Source organism: Fundulus heteroclitus, chromosome 22 (assembly GCF_011125445.2).
Source record: "Fundulus heteroclitus isolate FHET01 chromosome 22, MU-UCD_Fhet_4.1, whole genome shotgun sequence".
Classification (NCBI taxonomy): Eukaryota; Metazoa; Chordata; class Actinopteri; order Cyprinodontiformes; family Fundulidae; genus Fundulus; species Fundulus heteroclitus.
In genome coordinates this window covers 14,633,716-14,649,759 of record NC_046382.1, presented here as the reverse complement: position 1 = coordinate 14,649,759, position 16,044 = coordinate 14,633,716, and the positions used below count along the sequence as shown (strand labels likewise).

Below are 16,044 nucleotides of genomic sequence, written 5' to 3'. Positions count from 1 at the left end.
AGATTCCGCAAATGATATCAAAGTTCAGGCTTTTCATGGCTTTTTAAAAATAAAAGAAGTCTGACTAATGCATTAAACATTATTTGACACATCTTTACCAGAGGAAGCAATAAGTCTGTGTCTGTGTATACGTTTGTGTCTTGAGAACATGAAGGGAGTGGAGCTGTGTGCCCGGTCTGCAGGGTCTTGAGCAAACACTCTCTAATCCGGGCTAAAGCTGGGGAGATAGACCTGGATATAAAAGACCACAAACAAAGATGTCAGGAGGGACCTATAGCTCTGACATTCGCACAGGGAGTTAAGACGTGAAGGTTTTGAAAATGTGCCATGAAGTGCACAAGCGTAAATAGGCCAACACTTATCTATGTCACCAACATGAAAAATTTTTTACATGAATTATAAATTCAGTGCATGAATCCAAAACCAGGTTACCTGACAAATGTGTGTCACGTGAGCAACAGAGGGCTGAGGGGCAATGATCTATATGGTTAAAGATCAAGGTTTTGAACGGCATGGGCAATGTATGCCGATTGTAGAGTTAATAAGAGGCCAAAATCTTATTTTCAATCAATTTCTTTAACATCTCCCTAGTGCTCATCAGATTCTCCAGCCCATTTGCAAAATGGATTACTTGACAATCATGTCAATTGGGATTTATTCCTGCTTTATCTCCTTTCCCGTTGACCCAAAAAGGTGCTAAAGTCCTTTAAATAAAAAACCTACTTCTAATCCTGTTATTTTATGCTTACACTCCCTGTACTGAAAAAAAAAAAAAACTCCCAGCAACTTCCCACGAGCAATGTGCGATTCTGGCTGCACAGAGTAAAGGTTAACCTTTTGCTCTGAGAACATATATTGCCCGTTAGGAGAGCTCGGGGTAAAACACCCCGGTTGCCAGGGGAAGAAAAGCTGCAGACACTGAATAAGGTCAATGTTCAGCCCAGGTTGATAAAAGCTTGCTATGAAACCGTGACACGTGGTCAAGTTTATGTGAGTGTGCTTTTGTTGTGAAGTGCAGGTGATGACAAGCTTGTCTATCCAATAAAACACCTCGGAAATGAAAGGGCAAGGGCTAAATTCACACACTCTGTTAAAGGAATCTTCTGAAAAAGCCACTAGATAATATTCATAGTGCTTCGCAAAACTATTCATAGCCTATTATTCATTTTTTTGTCAGGTTGCGAACACAAACTTTCATATATCCTATAGGGGTTTTATGTGATAGACCAACACAACGTAGTGAATATGTGTGAAGTTGATGGAAAACGACACATGGTTTTCTCCAACACCTTCACAATAGCTCAGATTCAGTCAGATTAGGTGAAGCGAAACCAGTTTAAAGTCTTACCTCAGATTCTTAATTATATTTAGGTATGGACTTTGACTGGGCCATTCAAACATAAATATGCTTTGATCCAAACTATTCCATTGTAGCTCTTTGCTTTCCATTTATGGCTGTAGTCCACCCTAGTCTAAGGTCTGTCAAGGGTCTCATAGTGATGTGTAGTCTTACTTTTTTGCTACAAGCTTTACATGTTGACTAGAAAGTTCAGCTTTGGTCTCCTCTGACAAATGAAATTTATTTTATACGTTTACCGTGTTCCCTACATGTGTAAACTGTAAATGGGACTTCTCAACAATGTCTGTCTTGTAATTCTCCCGTAGGGGTCAGATTTGTGGAGCGTTAGCCTAACCCATAAATCCCAGTAAAATACAGCGTGGTTTGTCAAAGTAACATAAAGTGTGATAAGTTCTAGGACTATGAATGTTTTTGCAAGCCACTGTAAAACAGAAAGTAAGGCAGAGAACTGTCGATTGATCTATAAGCAGTTAAAGCGCCACCTGTCATTGGACAAGCGACAAGTGAAACATCATCTCCATGTAGATAGACAAGATCAAAAGGTACATGCAGTCACGCCACACTGAGCATCTTTATGAAACAGATCACACATATGAGTGTAAAAGGTGAAGCAGCTGTTTTTTTTTTTTGACGGGCTTAAGAACGAGTTATTCAATCAGCTCCGAGCAGCAAGTACAAGCGGGTGAGAAAAACAGATGTATAACGCAGTGATGGGTCTAGGTCACATGGCATTTCCAGTGTCAGCTAAATAGGTGTTTTAATGAGGAACACCGGGACCTTGGCATAGTTCTCCTGACCCTAAAGCTTCATGTGAGGAGTGCTCACACCCCAGCGGTCCCTATGGGAAACAGCTGCAACACACCCTCTCATTCACCTCGGTCTTCTCACATGACTGATCATAGTTTATTTGCTGGGAGTGGAACGAAATCCTAGAGAAGATCTGGATGTTTCTCCGCCGAAGCACACCTTTGCACCAAACAACAAGACAACTATTGTTCTGGGTGTTATTTCAACTGGTCCTACAGAAAGATCTCTTTCTGTGTCAACACCCATTAGTCATTGGTAACTCTAGGGCTGGGCGATAGGACGATACATATCGTACGGACGATAGAAAAGTGTCTACAGTGCTAATTCTATTCTATCGTTTCTATCGTTTCTAACACCATTTTATCTCGTATTCAAGCAAATATTTCCCAATGTAGACTACGACAAACTTATTAGTGTAGTCACGTAGCCTACACACAGTTTATAAGTGATAAACAAGATTTATTTATTTTTAATTCACAAAGAAGCGCCGTCTTGTGGTTTTGCAACATGACGCTGCTTTACGGCTTTTGACTCACACGCGGGTTTGCGACATGCTTTACGTTACTTAACTCATGAGAGCTGAGAGATGGAGACGCAGGAGGCTGAAGTCTTAAACCCGTGGTCGCAACAAACAGAGACAGCTACGCCGGCAACCCAAGATGAAGCACTTTTGCCAAAAAGAGGGGGTACGTCTGTGGTTTGGTTACATTTTGGATTTAAGAAGTCCGACACGGAGCAGACAACGGTCATTTGCAAACTATGCTACAAGACTGTTCCCTCACCCGACGGCAACACGACAAACCTCTTCTATCACTTAAAGAAGAACCACGAAAAAGAATACATAAGGATCCAAAAAGTGCGAGGTAAAGCAAGCTGTGAAACAGCGGGGGGAAGTTGCAAAAATAAAAATCATAGCCAGCCGAAGATAACGGAGTCATTATCACGGTGCACCCCGTATGAGAAAACTTAAACAGTTTATAGGTATATCCAGCCTGGATTTATTTAATTTCGATAATCTATATTGCCGTTATGGTATGCAAACTTTGCACTATAAGGTTAAATATTTCAGAAACTTGTAACTAACGTTCGTTCAAAAATGTTTGCTTTTCTACTCCGAAACTTAAACTAAACATTAGTGCACTTTTATTTATTTATTTATTTATTTATTTTGGTAATTTAATTTAAAAACCTGTAGGATTTTGAAAAAAAATGTGAAGGGTACTGTAGCGCTACCTCTACCTCATTTTATGTATTTATGTTACTGCACTACAATTTATTTTTGTAATTTGTGACAGTACTATAAATGTCACTTCAAAATAAAGTTGGAAAAAAATAAAAAATTATGTTTTGTCATATTTTTCAGAGATTTGCTGAAAACTTACTTAATAGGGGCATATTGCAATATATATCGTTATTGTGATATAAAATAGTCCATATCGTGATATATGATTTTTTCCATATCGCCCAGCTCTAGGTAACTCTTACCTCTTCCGTAGAAGAACTTGTGGTAGTAGTACGCTCCAAGATCAATGTGTTCGATGATGTAGCGTTTGACCTTCTCCCTGTGGATTGGCTGGTTTTCTCGAGGCACCTCCAGTACAGAGACGCCTGCGTTTGTGCAGTGGGAGCTGAGAGACGACTCGAACGAGCAACTCTCCGACATGCCGCTGTAGTTGGCACTGTTGGCTCTGGAGAGGGAGATCTTCCTCTCGCCCTCGCCGCCGATCTCGTTGCGAAAGTGCGGGCAGCTCAGGACCAAGTTGTTGCTCTTTCCGTCCCCCTCGTCCACGTCCAAGTTCTCCTTGGGGTTCAGATCCTCTCTGCTCCCAAGTGGAGACTCAAACATGGGTTGATATCCGCCGCTGCACCCTGCAGCTCCACCGTCTCCAGCCCCGGCGACGGTCCCGCCTCCTAACACCCCGCCGGCCGCAGCCCCAACGCCGGCTGAGGCGGCTGAAGCTCCAGTGGTGGTGTTTTTCCTCTGGCTCAGGTTTGCTCGGCTCGCCACCGCCTCGCTGATGTTAAAAAGCACGCTCTGGACGTCGTAGTGGGCAAAGCATTTCTGAAAGCTCAGGGGTCGCCGATCGTCCTCTATAGACAGTCTCAATGCATCGCTCTCACTCTTAATGGTCCTCAGCCTCCTGAACAGAGACGTTTCTGTTGACTCTGATTTAAGACGCCTCATAAAGGACTTTTCCCTTTCCCGACTGTAGAGGAGAGAAGTGTCTATGTAATCATAGCCTGGAATGTGGACTATCTCTCCCCTGGCGATCTGTGCGGCCGTCTGTAAGCTCGGGGATAAGGAGGCGTCGCAGCGTAGCAGCTCTGGGAATCCCATAGGCGGTATGCTCCGATGGTCCAGGTTGTCGACTCTGTAGCCCCTGAGCATGGTGAAGAAGCTATCCCCGCCAAGACCCTGACGGTCAATGGAAGACGTGCTTCCATATTCGCGGTGCAGAGAGGCTCCCGTGTTTGGATTGACAGCGTTCTGGTCCATTATATCCTCAGAGTCGATGTCGCTGATGGTGACGTCGCTGTTGCTCCGCTGACGGATAGGGTGGAGACCCTTTAACGGAGAGTGGCAGAGGATGTCGCTGAGTGTGTATTTGTCAGTGTAGTCCACCTCAACGCACACCGCCTCCCCTTGCTCTAATAAATCCACAGTAATATCCTGCTGTCCGTTCTGGAAAACCGGAATGACACTCTGGTAGTTGGGTGAAGGCCGTACGTCCCAGCCGTCTTTCCGAGGCGGCCATTCTGTCACCCTGGCCCTGACGCCCATTTTAGGCATGGCAGGAGTACCGTTTGTTTTCCCCGCGCCGTCAGGTTTCACCTGCATGCTGGAGGCGGGTGGCCCCATACTCCCATTCAAGGCTTTGAGTTTCCTGCTGAATAACTCCTCTGACTGCATGGCTTTGGAGTATTCTTCAGGGCCTCCCGCAATTCCCACAAGGGTTGATTTGTTATCTGTCCCAGGACTCAAAATACTCATATCCTGCTCACGGATTCTTTGAAGAACAAACTTTCAGGAAGCGTCTTCATCATGTCATGTGGCTGGAGGGGGGATCTCCTTTCCTGAGTCAAAGAGAGAGCCGTCGTCATAACTCAAACTGGGCAGGCATCACTATCGACACATCGGAACGACAAGGACACTCAGGAACGGCGGAGTCTCTTCTCACAGCATGCCACCGAGGCAGAAAGGCAGTTGGAGGAGTTGGATCTGCAGAAAAGATAAAAAAAAAAAAAAAACAAAGGACAAAAATCAGCACACAGCAAGTGCGAGTTGTTAATTTTAAACACAAAAGCATTTCTTCCCAGTTACAATTAGGGTAAATTTAGCTGAACTGCAGAAATGATTTTACTGCTGATCTAAATCATAGTACACTCTTATAATGGGTACAATTGTGACTGTATTTATGAACTATGTAGTCTGTTACACCAAATACTGCTAATTAGCGTGATGGGATGAGAGGGTGCCATTATAGGTTTATAGCTGGATAGATATACATTGTTGGTGGTGTATGCAGCCATTACTGAGCAGATGGCAAAGAAGCAAATTGCAGTAACAAGAGGCAGATGTTCACTCAAATGTTTGCATGCTAATATCTGCTCCTGCCACCCGCACCATCAAAAACCCAACAGATTATAAAGAACAAATGCTTTTGTCAAATTTATTTGGTCCAGAGGGTTTCAATATGCAAACTGTGTGGGGAAGATTTTAAAGCAGAAAGAAATGGCAAAGCAGAACTCAAAATGCAGTAGCTGACCAGGTTTTATTGCAGAGGTAAAAGCAGAAGACAATATTTGCTCAACATTGTGTGGTCAGATATGATAGGAAAATAAGGAAATAGGCAGACAAAAGGCTAATATCAGCTTTTTTTTTTTTTTTTTTTACTTATTAACCAGAACATCCGAGGATAGAGAAAAGGGAAGCAAACATTGGTTTGCTTGTCCTTGAAAGGCAGCTTTGTTTGTTCTTGGGAATTTCCAGATGTTAAATATTACGTTCTCCTTTAAAGCTCACATGGATTAAATTATTTTCCATAACCTCTACAGATATGTAATCACTATATCCAATGGAATATGTTCAAAATGAATATATCTCCTTCATTTTGCGGACAACAGAAATGAAGTCAGAAAAGTAGCAAAAAAAAACACTCTATACCGTGGATATCGCAATCAAGGTCCCAAATAACTTAGTTTTATTTATAATTAATAGTTTCAGCTGTTGGTTTACTGTCTGTATGTCATACGGCCGTGTTTTACAAAAGATTTAACTAGCAGAGGCTGTTTTTGTGTGGACAACTTGCACAGCTGTAAGTTTAGTGAGTAGGTAAGTGCACTTTATTAATGACACACATAGGACCACAGCAAAAAAAATTAAAAAGAATCTTGGTAGTTATTGTGTGTTAACGTGAGTTTGTGCATGCTGCCTTCGCTCCTCCACAAATGGATGGATCATAATAGGCTTTAAAGTGTCCAATATCCACTGGAACAGTGCAAACGCCAATTTTACATCTCAGCAGATTAACTTGTGCATACAGCAAGCAACATTTTTCCATAAATGCACATTTGATCACACGAGTCATATAACCAGCCAAACACGTTGTTTTATTGATTCAACGAATCTGTGTTTACATTTATAGTTTAGATGTTCCACCTATCACAGTGATCTTAATAGCAGCGGTCTGCTGCAGACCCCTGCCTGTCTGTGTTATGTGACCTGCTTGATGCACTGCGCACAGATGTCTTCCCAAACATTCGTGCATATAAGGAAGAGCTATGCGGAGAGCAGCTGAAGCGCCGGTCATTACATTTTTATGCTGTTTAAAGCAAAGTTAATGCAGCCTGAGACAAAACTTTTCTGTATTGTTTTTTTCAGAGTGAGACAGAACATGCTTACGTAGGTCTAACACATCAAAAGAGCTGAGCTCATGGAGCATCAGAGCTTTTCCTTTGAGTTTTAAATCACACAGGAATAAATAGAACCACTCTGAAATATCTTATGAGCCGATTGATCAACGTGTAATCACAACAAACGTGCAAAGATTAGCCTAACATATAAAAAACCTATGGGTTTATGAAGCAGGGGAACCTTTTTGTAAGAGACCACACTTACATATATATTATCAGCTAAATTATGAATGAGTCATCTCAACACAGAGAGTAAACATGCCAACATGAGTCTGACACTTCAAAATCCGAACATTAGGTGACGTTTTGTCAGGCACATGATTGACTGGAACTGCAGTGCAATATGTTTGTAGCTGAATCCTCGAGTCATTCAAAAACAGAGGAGCCGTGCTATCATTTGCCAAAGCACTTCAAAAGCACTAAATTCATGAAGCAGGAGAACTTTTTCTACATGTTTTGTCCACACAGGGTTAACAGGAACTGCAATGAAATATGTTCCGAGGTGACTTATTAAATTAGACCAAAATAGGTAATAAAGATTCCAACATTAGCCTAGCATCCCAACCAACGGCTCAGCAGGAAGAACAGCCAGCAGGAGAAAGATGTTTGTTTATCACTGAACATGCTGAGCTAGATATGTCTTAAAAAAAAAACTAAGTTAAAACAACACTAGAGAAGCTTTCCTGACCTAGCTAACCCCACATTGGAGCAGCATAATGTTATGGCTGTAGTGCAACAAAAGTTATCTTGGGTCAAAATAACTGGTTAAGTTATAGATCAATAAACGAACATCTGGACATCCTCAATATACTTTACATGAATGTCTGAAGTAATGAACAGATTTTCAGGAAAACAAGTAGGTTCCTCTGATTAATCGGCTTGCCATGCCGTCAGATGTGCTTTTTACAGAGGGTCTTTTAGGGTTGTCTGAGTGAGATCCCACTTTGAATTCCTCTCTTCAAACACTTGTTTTTTGCATCGAAGATCACACCACGCCGTACTGCAGAAGATCCGGCTAATAAGTCTTCAGCCCTGACCTAAATGCTTTTTTCTTGTTCTTCCGAGCTCATGGGGTGCACCGCATTAATGTGAAAAACCTCTCCGAGTTACCCAGTCATCCGTCTGCATCACCAAAAACACGGCTCCCAATGATCAGCGTTTGTTCAGTAAAGATAATAAGCTCTGTTTAAATCTACCCTCTCCCTAACAGTCTGCTGCCAGCGCGGCGGACGAGCGTTGGCGTCGTGCCCCGGTCTTTTACTCATCTTTTATCCACGAGGCCTTTTAGTGCGAAAGCTTCCGATCTCAGATAATTGTTTACATTTGTCTGCATTGTTTACTGTCAGGAAGGAGCGTTTTGGGGAGAGAAATATCTGGGCCGCAACCGGATCAGCTGCAACGCAAGCCAGACCAGACAACCTAGAGACGAGCATTTTAATTATAAAGTACTCACTTCTGCCTGCATGGATGAAATACAGGTTAATGGATGCATGACCCAAATATGTAAGGGAAATACTGGTTAAATATTTCTACCGCACATGCAGTGTTAAATCGGCAATTGCCTTCCTTATCCTTTATGATCAAGACGGGTTTAAGATCTCAGTTTCAATAACCGGCAATAAAATGTGAATTAATGCTGGGCTTCATTTGAGGGTTAGAGGACAGCAAGCTACAATCTTGTGCAATGCGAATGCATAATGTAGAGATATTCCAAATAATGAATAATGCAATATGTGACCCACTGCAACATAATGAGCGTTACAACGGTGGCGTTATCACTTCGGATAATGTCTCCGTATTTAAAAGGGGCAAAAGGGCACGCATGGGTTTAAAGTTTTCAATTTTGTTGCCTCTAAATAGAAACAATATGTCATGAAACATAATAATTATCTGTCTGAGTCTGCTGGAAGAATTTAACGGCACATTGAACTGTTATAGCTTTAGATTTAGACTCAGTGTCTTGCAGAAGCATTCCTACACTTTTAACTCTTCCCTCCCATTATGTCACGTCACAACCACAACTTTAGACGTATTTTGTTCAAATTTCATTCTCACTCAAGATGGTAGGGCGTTTTTGTGAACGGGAAGCAAAAATGTAAAACAATATGAAAGAAAAGCAGCCCCACAGCATGATGGTATCACTATCATGTTTCACCGTGGGGACAGTGTGTTTTACATTGCGTTTTACACATAGGCAAAAAAAAAAAAAGTTAACCTATGCTATATAAGGAGTGTTTGCTATATTCATGGAAATTTCACTTTTTATATAGTTCTGTAAAGCTTTTTTTATTTGTTTTAACCTGGAATGTCTTGTTTTTATGTGAATATGCCTTATTAACTATTAATAACACAGCATTTTTTTCTTAAATAATTAATACTTTCCTTTTAAGTTCCCGATTTTCATTACTTTGTTTAGGTTTGTCACAGAAATTCCCATAAATACATCACAATGAAAGTTTGCAGTTGTAATGTCACACAACATTTAAAAAAAAAAAACGTCTTTGTTCGGCACAGGAATGTTTTAGGCAAAAAACACAGGATTTTGTTCCCGGTGTCGTTTACAAAAATCATACTCGGATATTCTTCCCAGTCGTGACAAGAGGCAGAAATGACAACAGCAGCAGTCTGCTCACCAAACGCTAAATGTCAAATGTTGACCGAATGCTGTCTCTTCACACTCACAATTAGGGCAGGTAATAGCCAAATGTGGCATCGGCGCTTGAAGCAGGATCAGTGTTGACACTCCAGCAGAGACTTTTTTTTTTTTTTTTTTTTTTACCGCTGGCTGAGAACAGGAAGAGCAAGGACACTGACATAATGCAATCTGATTGCAAGGCAACAAAACAGCGTGTCTGACCTTTTGCTGCTGACAGACAAAGAGCGAGTGAAAAAGATACCTTATCAAACTGAGGAATGATCGAAGCTTAATATCTGAAGTTACCTTAAATAAACGGCATTATGCTGCTATTAAATCACTAAAACACCAAAAGAGTAAATTCTGAAAAAAATTGTTTTTTTTAATCTCTACTTTGAGTAAATTCTTGTTTTAGAATACAAAACAAACAAGACCAGACCAGACAATTTATGTACATGCAGACATGCGGGACTGTGTGACCCTGCATGCCTGCATTCTGTAGCCAAACGGGGTCAGAACAGGGCAAAACGGCCCCTACTTCATGACAAAAACAGGACAGGATAAGCCAAAGAACATGGTGGTCCGTGTTTCCTTTGCCTTTCCTCTATTAGTTACTTTCTCACCAACCAAAATGATTGATGAATGCACTTATAACACGTCTCACTCTGCATCCAGCCTACAGTTCCCACGACCAACGGAGAGCGCCACAAGAAGTTACTCGGTCAGCAGAATTCCTGTCGGTGTGTGACCTGAAGGCGGAGGCTGCTTTCTGTCCTTTCTTTTGTGGCCGTCTACACAGAAGAGGCAACAGATGGAGGGTGGAGGGTCTGCTTTTCTAACAGCCCTCTGCTAACTGGAGTAATGCGCTCCTATTAGGCCTGTTTTAGACACGCGGGCCTGGTGAACAAGGGGACTGGATGGAGATAGGGAGAGACATGGAGGCCTAATTACAGTAATGAACTCATTTTCTGTCTCTGGTGTTGGATGGTCTGTCTTTCATCTTGGTTCATCCAGATGAGTATCCGTGCAGTTCAGCCAGGTCTCAGAATAATCCCCTGACATTGTGGCCTGATTAAAGGCTCCATAGATATTAATACGCTGTCAGAAAAGTGGGCACATTTCGTCCACCACCCCAAGATTAATCCATTTCTATTGCTAAAGGCAGACCTCAGTTGAATAGGATGCAAACTATAATATTAACTAACTATGTTAATAAGATTTACAATGATGCCTGAGCTAAGAACGTCCTGATCAGGAGTTTTCCTTCCTATATATTTTTCTGGACAGTGACCAATATTTTTTCTCAAGAGGAGTGAAGCAGGAGAGCCTTTTGTTTCTGAACAGTCAAGGGTTAGCAAAAGATTTTTCAAAGGCTAGCACATATACGCTCTGATCTGTTGTGTCATCGATGATTTGGCTCGTAATATAGTTTACAGCTAATATTCACGTGCGGACAAAGCTTACAGGAAAGGTTGTTCTCCTGCTTCATAAACATGGTGCTTTGCTTTGAACGTCATAAATGTTGAAGACCCACGTTTCAGCTGCTTTCTGTTCCCTGAACAGACGGACAGGTAGCTGCAGCAACGTAAACAGTGTGAGAAACACGAAACGCAGCCGCATGGCTCACTGAGTCATGGGCAACATAACATGAGTGCAGTACACCTTACCTGACTCCGCCAGATAGATTTGCTCCGCATATCCATCTGGAAACCTTCCGTTGAAGTAATTTTGGGAAGGGGCGAAAATACTGGTTAGCTGATTGGCCTATGTTGGTGATAGACGGGCTAAATAAACCAATCAGATTCGTCGTCGCTCGTAACAGAGCGACGACACAAACACAACCACAAGCCAAGCTACTCTTGCTGCTGCAGGTAAAGGCTCGTTAGCTCAGCAAAGAAATACTCTGTAATTCCGATAAAACTTGCTCGATAGCCACGCTAACGCTAGTTTCATCGGCTGAAGCCGCCATGTTGTTTAGACTGAACTGTCGCGCTTCCCGTTGCGTCACACCTCAACCCGCCTCAAAGCCAACGCTGATTGGACGTTCGTTTGGTGAACGGCTCCAAATTTTCTTTAACGGAGAGTAGCCAGACTGATCTGCGAGTGAAACCTTTAAAGCTCGCGAGATCAGGATGGTCTCACGAGGCTACAGTACACCAGCGACGGCTTAAAAGATTGCCTTTAAAAAGTGTTGTTATCCAGGACCCAAAACAATTCTTGGATCTGGATCAGGACATCCCAAGTAGTTCTAAACTACAGCAAAACTTGCCAAATATATACTTTATTGACGGGGGTTAGTTTCTTTAAGCTTTTCTCTTGTGCATTTCTTTAATGAAAATGGTTGATACATTTATTGAAGATAAGGGGGATATACCTGATTATTTCAACTTTTGATTGATCCAGAGTAATGACAGATGCACGCAAGCACACATCAGGGCTAATTCACATCTCAGTCCTGTCACCTGCTCAACTCTAAGGTATGTGTGCTCTCTCTGTTAATAATGGTCCAGCTGGACTGAGGAGTATGGAGTAACCCTAATGGCAACTCTAGTATCTTTCAAACGCTTTTGTACTGAACAAACAAGTGAAGCTGATATCGTACAGGTTTCAGTAAATTGGACGTTTCGAATACAAGGGTCACCAAAAGGACACGTCTGCCCAAAATATCAAAATTTGCATATGCGTACATGTCACGGTAGCAATTTATTTGCATGATCCTGACGCCTGCTGCCATCTTCACTGAGTACAAACTATTGCAACCTCACTCAATTGCTTCAAATCTTTAACAAGCATTCAAATACAGAATCCCCCTTACAATGTAACATGTTCCACCGCATCCTGCCAATGCCACACAACATCAGTTGCAAAAATCATCAAAGCCAAATATTGTTCCTTTGGTTTGACTGGTCTGCCGTGCCACTCTGTGCCCCGAGGCAAAAAAAAAAACAAGCCTGTGATTAAAGCCATTTACATTTAATGAGACCTTGTGTAATTGAGTCATAAAAACACTCCTCTGATTTCTGCAGTCAGGAAGTCATTGCCGGCCTCGTCCCCAAGATGCCTCGACGTTGTGCGGTCCTGCAGCCAAGTCAGGGTGCAGAGCAAGACGCAGGCTAATATCATTATAGAAGATTTCCGGCTCATGCTCGTCGTCATAAAGTGAGTCAGGCAGCGTCGCTGCGTGGAGCAAACTCACAACTTCTTCCCGGCGCCAGCATCAGCCCTTTCGTCTCTGTTCTAGTTACCTGCCTACTGCTGTCTTCCGTGGAGAGGCTGCGGCCCGTCAGACGTTTGGATGTGTCACACTGTGTTCATCATTAACAGAGAGGAAGGAAAAGAATCCAAGTGGAAAGCAAACAAACCTGAAGGCACATTTGTTACGCCTCACGGCCTGCTATTTGATTCCTCAATAAACTTACAATAAAAACAATGAATCAGCCGCCGTGTCACCCCACACTCGAACATGATCAAGTCTGCACAGCACCAACGTCTCACTCCCCGGGGACACAACGTAAAGCAGCCTGTGAGCTGTGCTTTCAATCCTCCATAGAATAGAGAAAGTAGAAAAGAAGATGTGTGTGTGTGTGAGATGGTTTTGGCCAGGGAATGCATAAAATTCATCACACTTGCAATAAGAGAAAGATGGAGGGTCAAGTCTATAACTAGACACAGGCATTTTCTAGTTGATGAAAAAAAAAACACTCTGTTTCTGCTTCAGTGGAGCAATTCTTCGACCTAAATGGGTTACTGCTAAGTAGAATGCGAGGTTAAGAGGAGAGGAGAAAGTGGTGGAGCAGGAAGAAAAGAGTTTGGCGGGAGTTTTGCCAAATCTCGCTCAAAGCGTTTTCTTGAGTTGAACCGCAGATGCAATTAATTGGGCAATGTTAGTCTTAAGAGTTCATTACTGGGGCCTGGGAAACCGGGCATGCCTTCTTCCCCAAGTACCTCAATAACCAGAGAGAACCCTAGAAAAGAGGTATCAACACTTTGCAAGTGCATGTATGCGCCACTGCTCACACTCACTGGTGCTAGGAAAGTTTAAATAAAACACACCCTTCAGCTTCTCACTCTTTTATCTGCAGCTCCTACAATTCAGCATCGCAACAGGGAAGACTCTCCCAATTAGCACTGATGCCAAAGCCCTTCCATTGATGACAAAGCCCCCCATCTCTTCTTCCTGTGCACAGCAATGCCTCGGTGCATTTGAGCCGGTAAGAGCCCAGTCATCTAACTCCACCCTTTCTTAGTGTGCTTAGAGCTCCAAAAGGAACACCCACATGTGGCAGCATTGCCTGCAGGGAGCAATGCTGAGATTTTAATGACCAGTGTGAAAGCAGGGTCGCACCCTCCGTAGGAGGTAAGGAAACCAATGAAATGAGATGTACTCAGCTGCCTTATCAGGTCTGATATGTGGAAACACTAAACTCCTCTGAAAATATCCAAAAGGATTGGAAATGCTTATTTAGGTTAAGTGGGACTGCATTAAAGATAATACTTCTCTGGTGAGCAATTCGGCAACATTATCCATTGGTTAGGATGCAGGGGTATAACTCTCATGAGCCAGTGAGTACAGTTGAACAAGTATTTCTCCTAGAAGTCAACAAAAGAGTTTTTTCTTGTTTGAGTTCTGGCATGCTAAATTAGGCATTTCCTCAGATACTCCGGGTGTCACTTGAGGTCTATTCATCCATGCAGAGGAGCAAAACAAAAGTATAGCAAAACAAATCCACAAAGTTGAATTCAAAATGAATGCATGCAGTGCATCCAGAAGCAATAAAAACTGTGCAATTTACATTATAGGAAAAAGAAAGTAAAAGAAATAGATAATTTAAAACTCCAGGGACTGCTTTACCAGAAGTAGAGAAGAATATGGTATATGGGTATTCTAAACCAGGAAAGATGGTAGAGGGGAGAAATTATATTTTTTAACAACAAACAAGAGCTATCTTTCAATAAAGCTGGTGTCACATGGTTTCTTCTTTGGTCACAAAAATGCTTTTTATGTGGGTGCAAGTGGGGAGAAATTTAGCACATTTTGTAAAAGATTCTCAACATTAAGACCTGTCAAGTTGTTGAAGTATGGGTGTATCTGATGATGAACCTCGGTTGTATATTTTGTGTGTATACTGGGATGAACTGCATGAAAAGTTAAATAGTTCAATATCTTGATATGTCAGATTTGTAATCACAATATCATCATTGCAAAAGACTCCTTAGATGTGACATCCGGTTAGCTAAACTATTCCAAGTGCAATGCAATTCTCCTCTGCATGCCAATGATCATTGACTTGTTGACCAGAGAGTTATTATGATGATTGTTATGATGACAAAAAGAGAATATTGACAAGATTATTGTCATCGCAACAGTTAGATATTCCATCACAATTGCATGTTTTACAATATTGTACTCATCATACTGGAGCCCTAATTTACAATATGCTACTGATCAAGTTGGGTTTCTGTGACATCACTCTTTGTCTTTTTTTTTCTTACAGCTTTGATCATCTGACCATTCTGGGCTAAAAGTTCACAACTCTGTAAATATTGTATGAATTCTCTCAAAAGGATAACTTCCAGCAAGCCAAGCAGGGTTCATATTCATTAGTGCAGACAGAATGTCTGCATGGCTGATACACTATTACATATATGGTTTATGTAGATACACTGCTTTTAAACACTCCAGCATCACCTGCCAACATTTTTAACATTGTAACATACAACATTTGATCACTGCCTAAGCTCAAAAGCAATTCACGACGAAAATATGCATCACTACTATGGCACAGACATAGATAATCATCTTATAAATAAACTTGCCTTAGCTTGCCTTGCCCTGCCTTCAATAGAGACCTGATAAGGAGTTGATAGACCCTCAATATACAGATAAGACGAATAGCCAATGTTAATAAGAGTCAACAGCTAATGTTTGTACAGCCGTAGCCTCTTGTTTCAGCGAACATCACTGAAAAAAACAGGAAAAAATCAATGCCGCAAAAGAAAACAAGATAACGGACGACACCGTGAATTACATAAGTGGCGTGGTTCAGTCGTCTGGAGGAATTTTGGCTATTTAAAGCAAGACACAAAACAAAGTAGCGTGCACTGCAAATTATGTTAAGAGCATGATATGTTAAAGTCGGGGGAAACAACCAATGTGCTTTAGCACCTGAACGTTCCCACAACCTCCCGGCTCTTCCCACACCTGAAAACGATGCGTGTGCAGCAGCAACAACAACCGACCATAGAGTCAGCTTTCTCTGGCGTCATGCTTTCTGATAAAAAATTTAAGCACCTCAAAGGTATCACAAAAGCACTAGTTTATTGTATT

At 41.9% G+C, this 16,044-nt stretch overlaps 1 protein-coding gene across 5 annotated transcripts in view; it reads right to left on the bottom strand.

Annotated features, from left to right (window-relative positions):
- Positions 1–16,044, bottom strand: part of LOC105916024 (signal-induced proliferation-associated 1-like protein 2) — a 132,351-nt gene that overhangs the window by 83,493 nt on the left and 32,814 nt on the right. For all 5 annotated transcript variants that reach the window (XM_036126535.1, XM_012850317.3, XM_036126532.1 and 2 more), the window contains exon 2: positions 3,653–5,387. In XM_036126535.1, coding sequence (XP_035982428.1) covers positions 3,653–5,159 — 1,507 coding nt within the window. In that variant the 5' untranslated portion in view covers positions 5,160–5,387. The remainder of the gene's footprint in view (positions 1–3,652; positions 5,388–16,044) is intronic.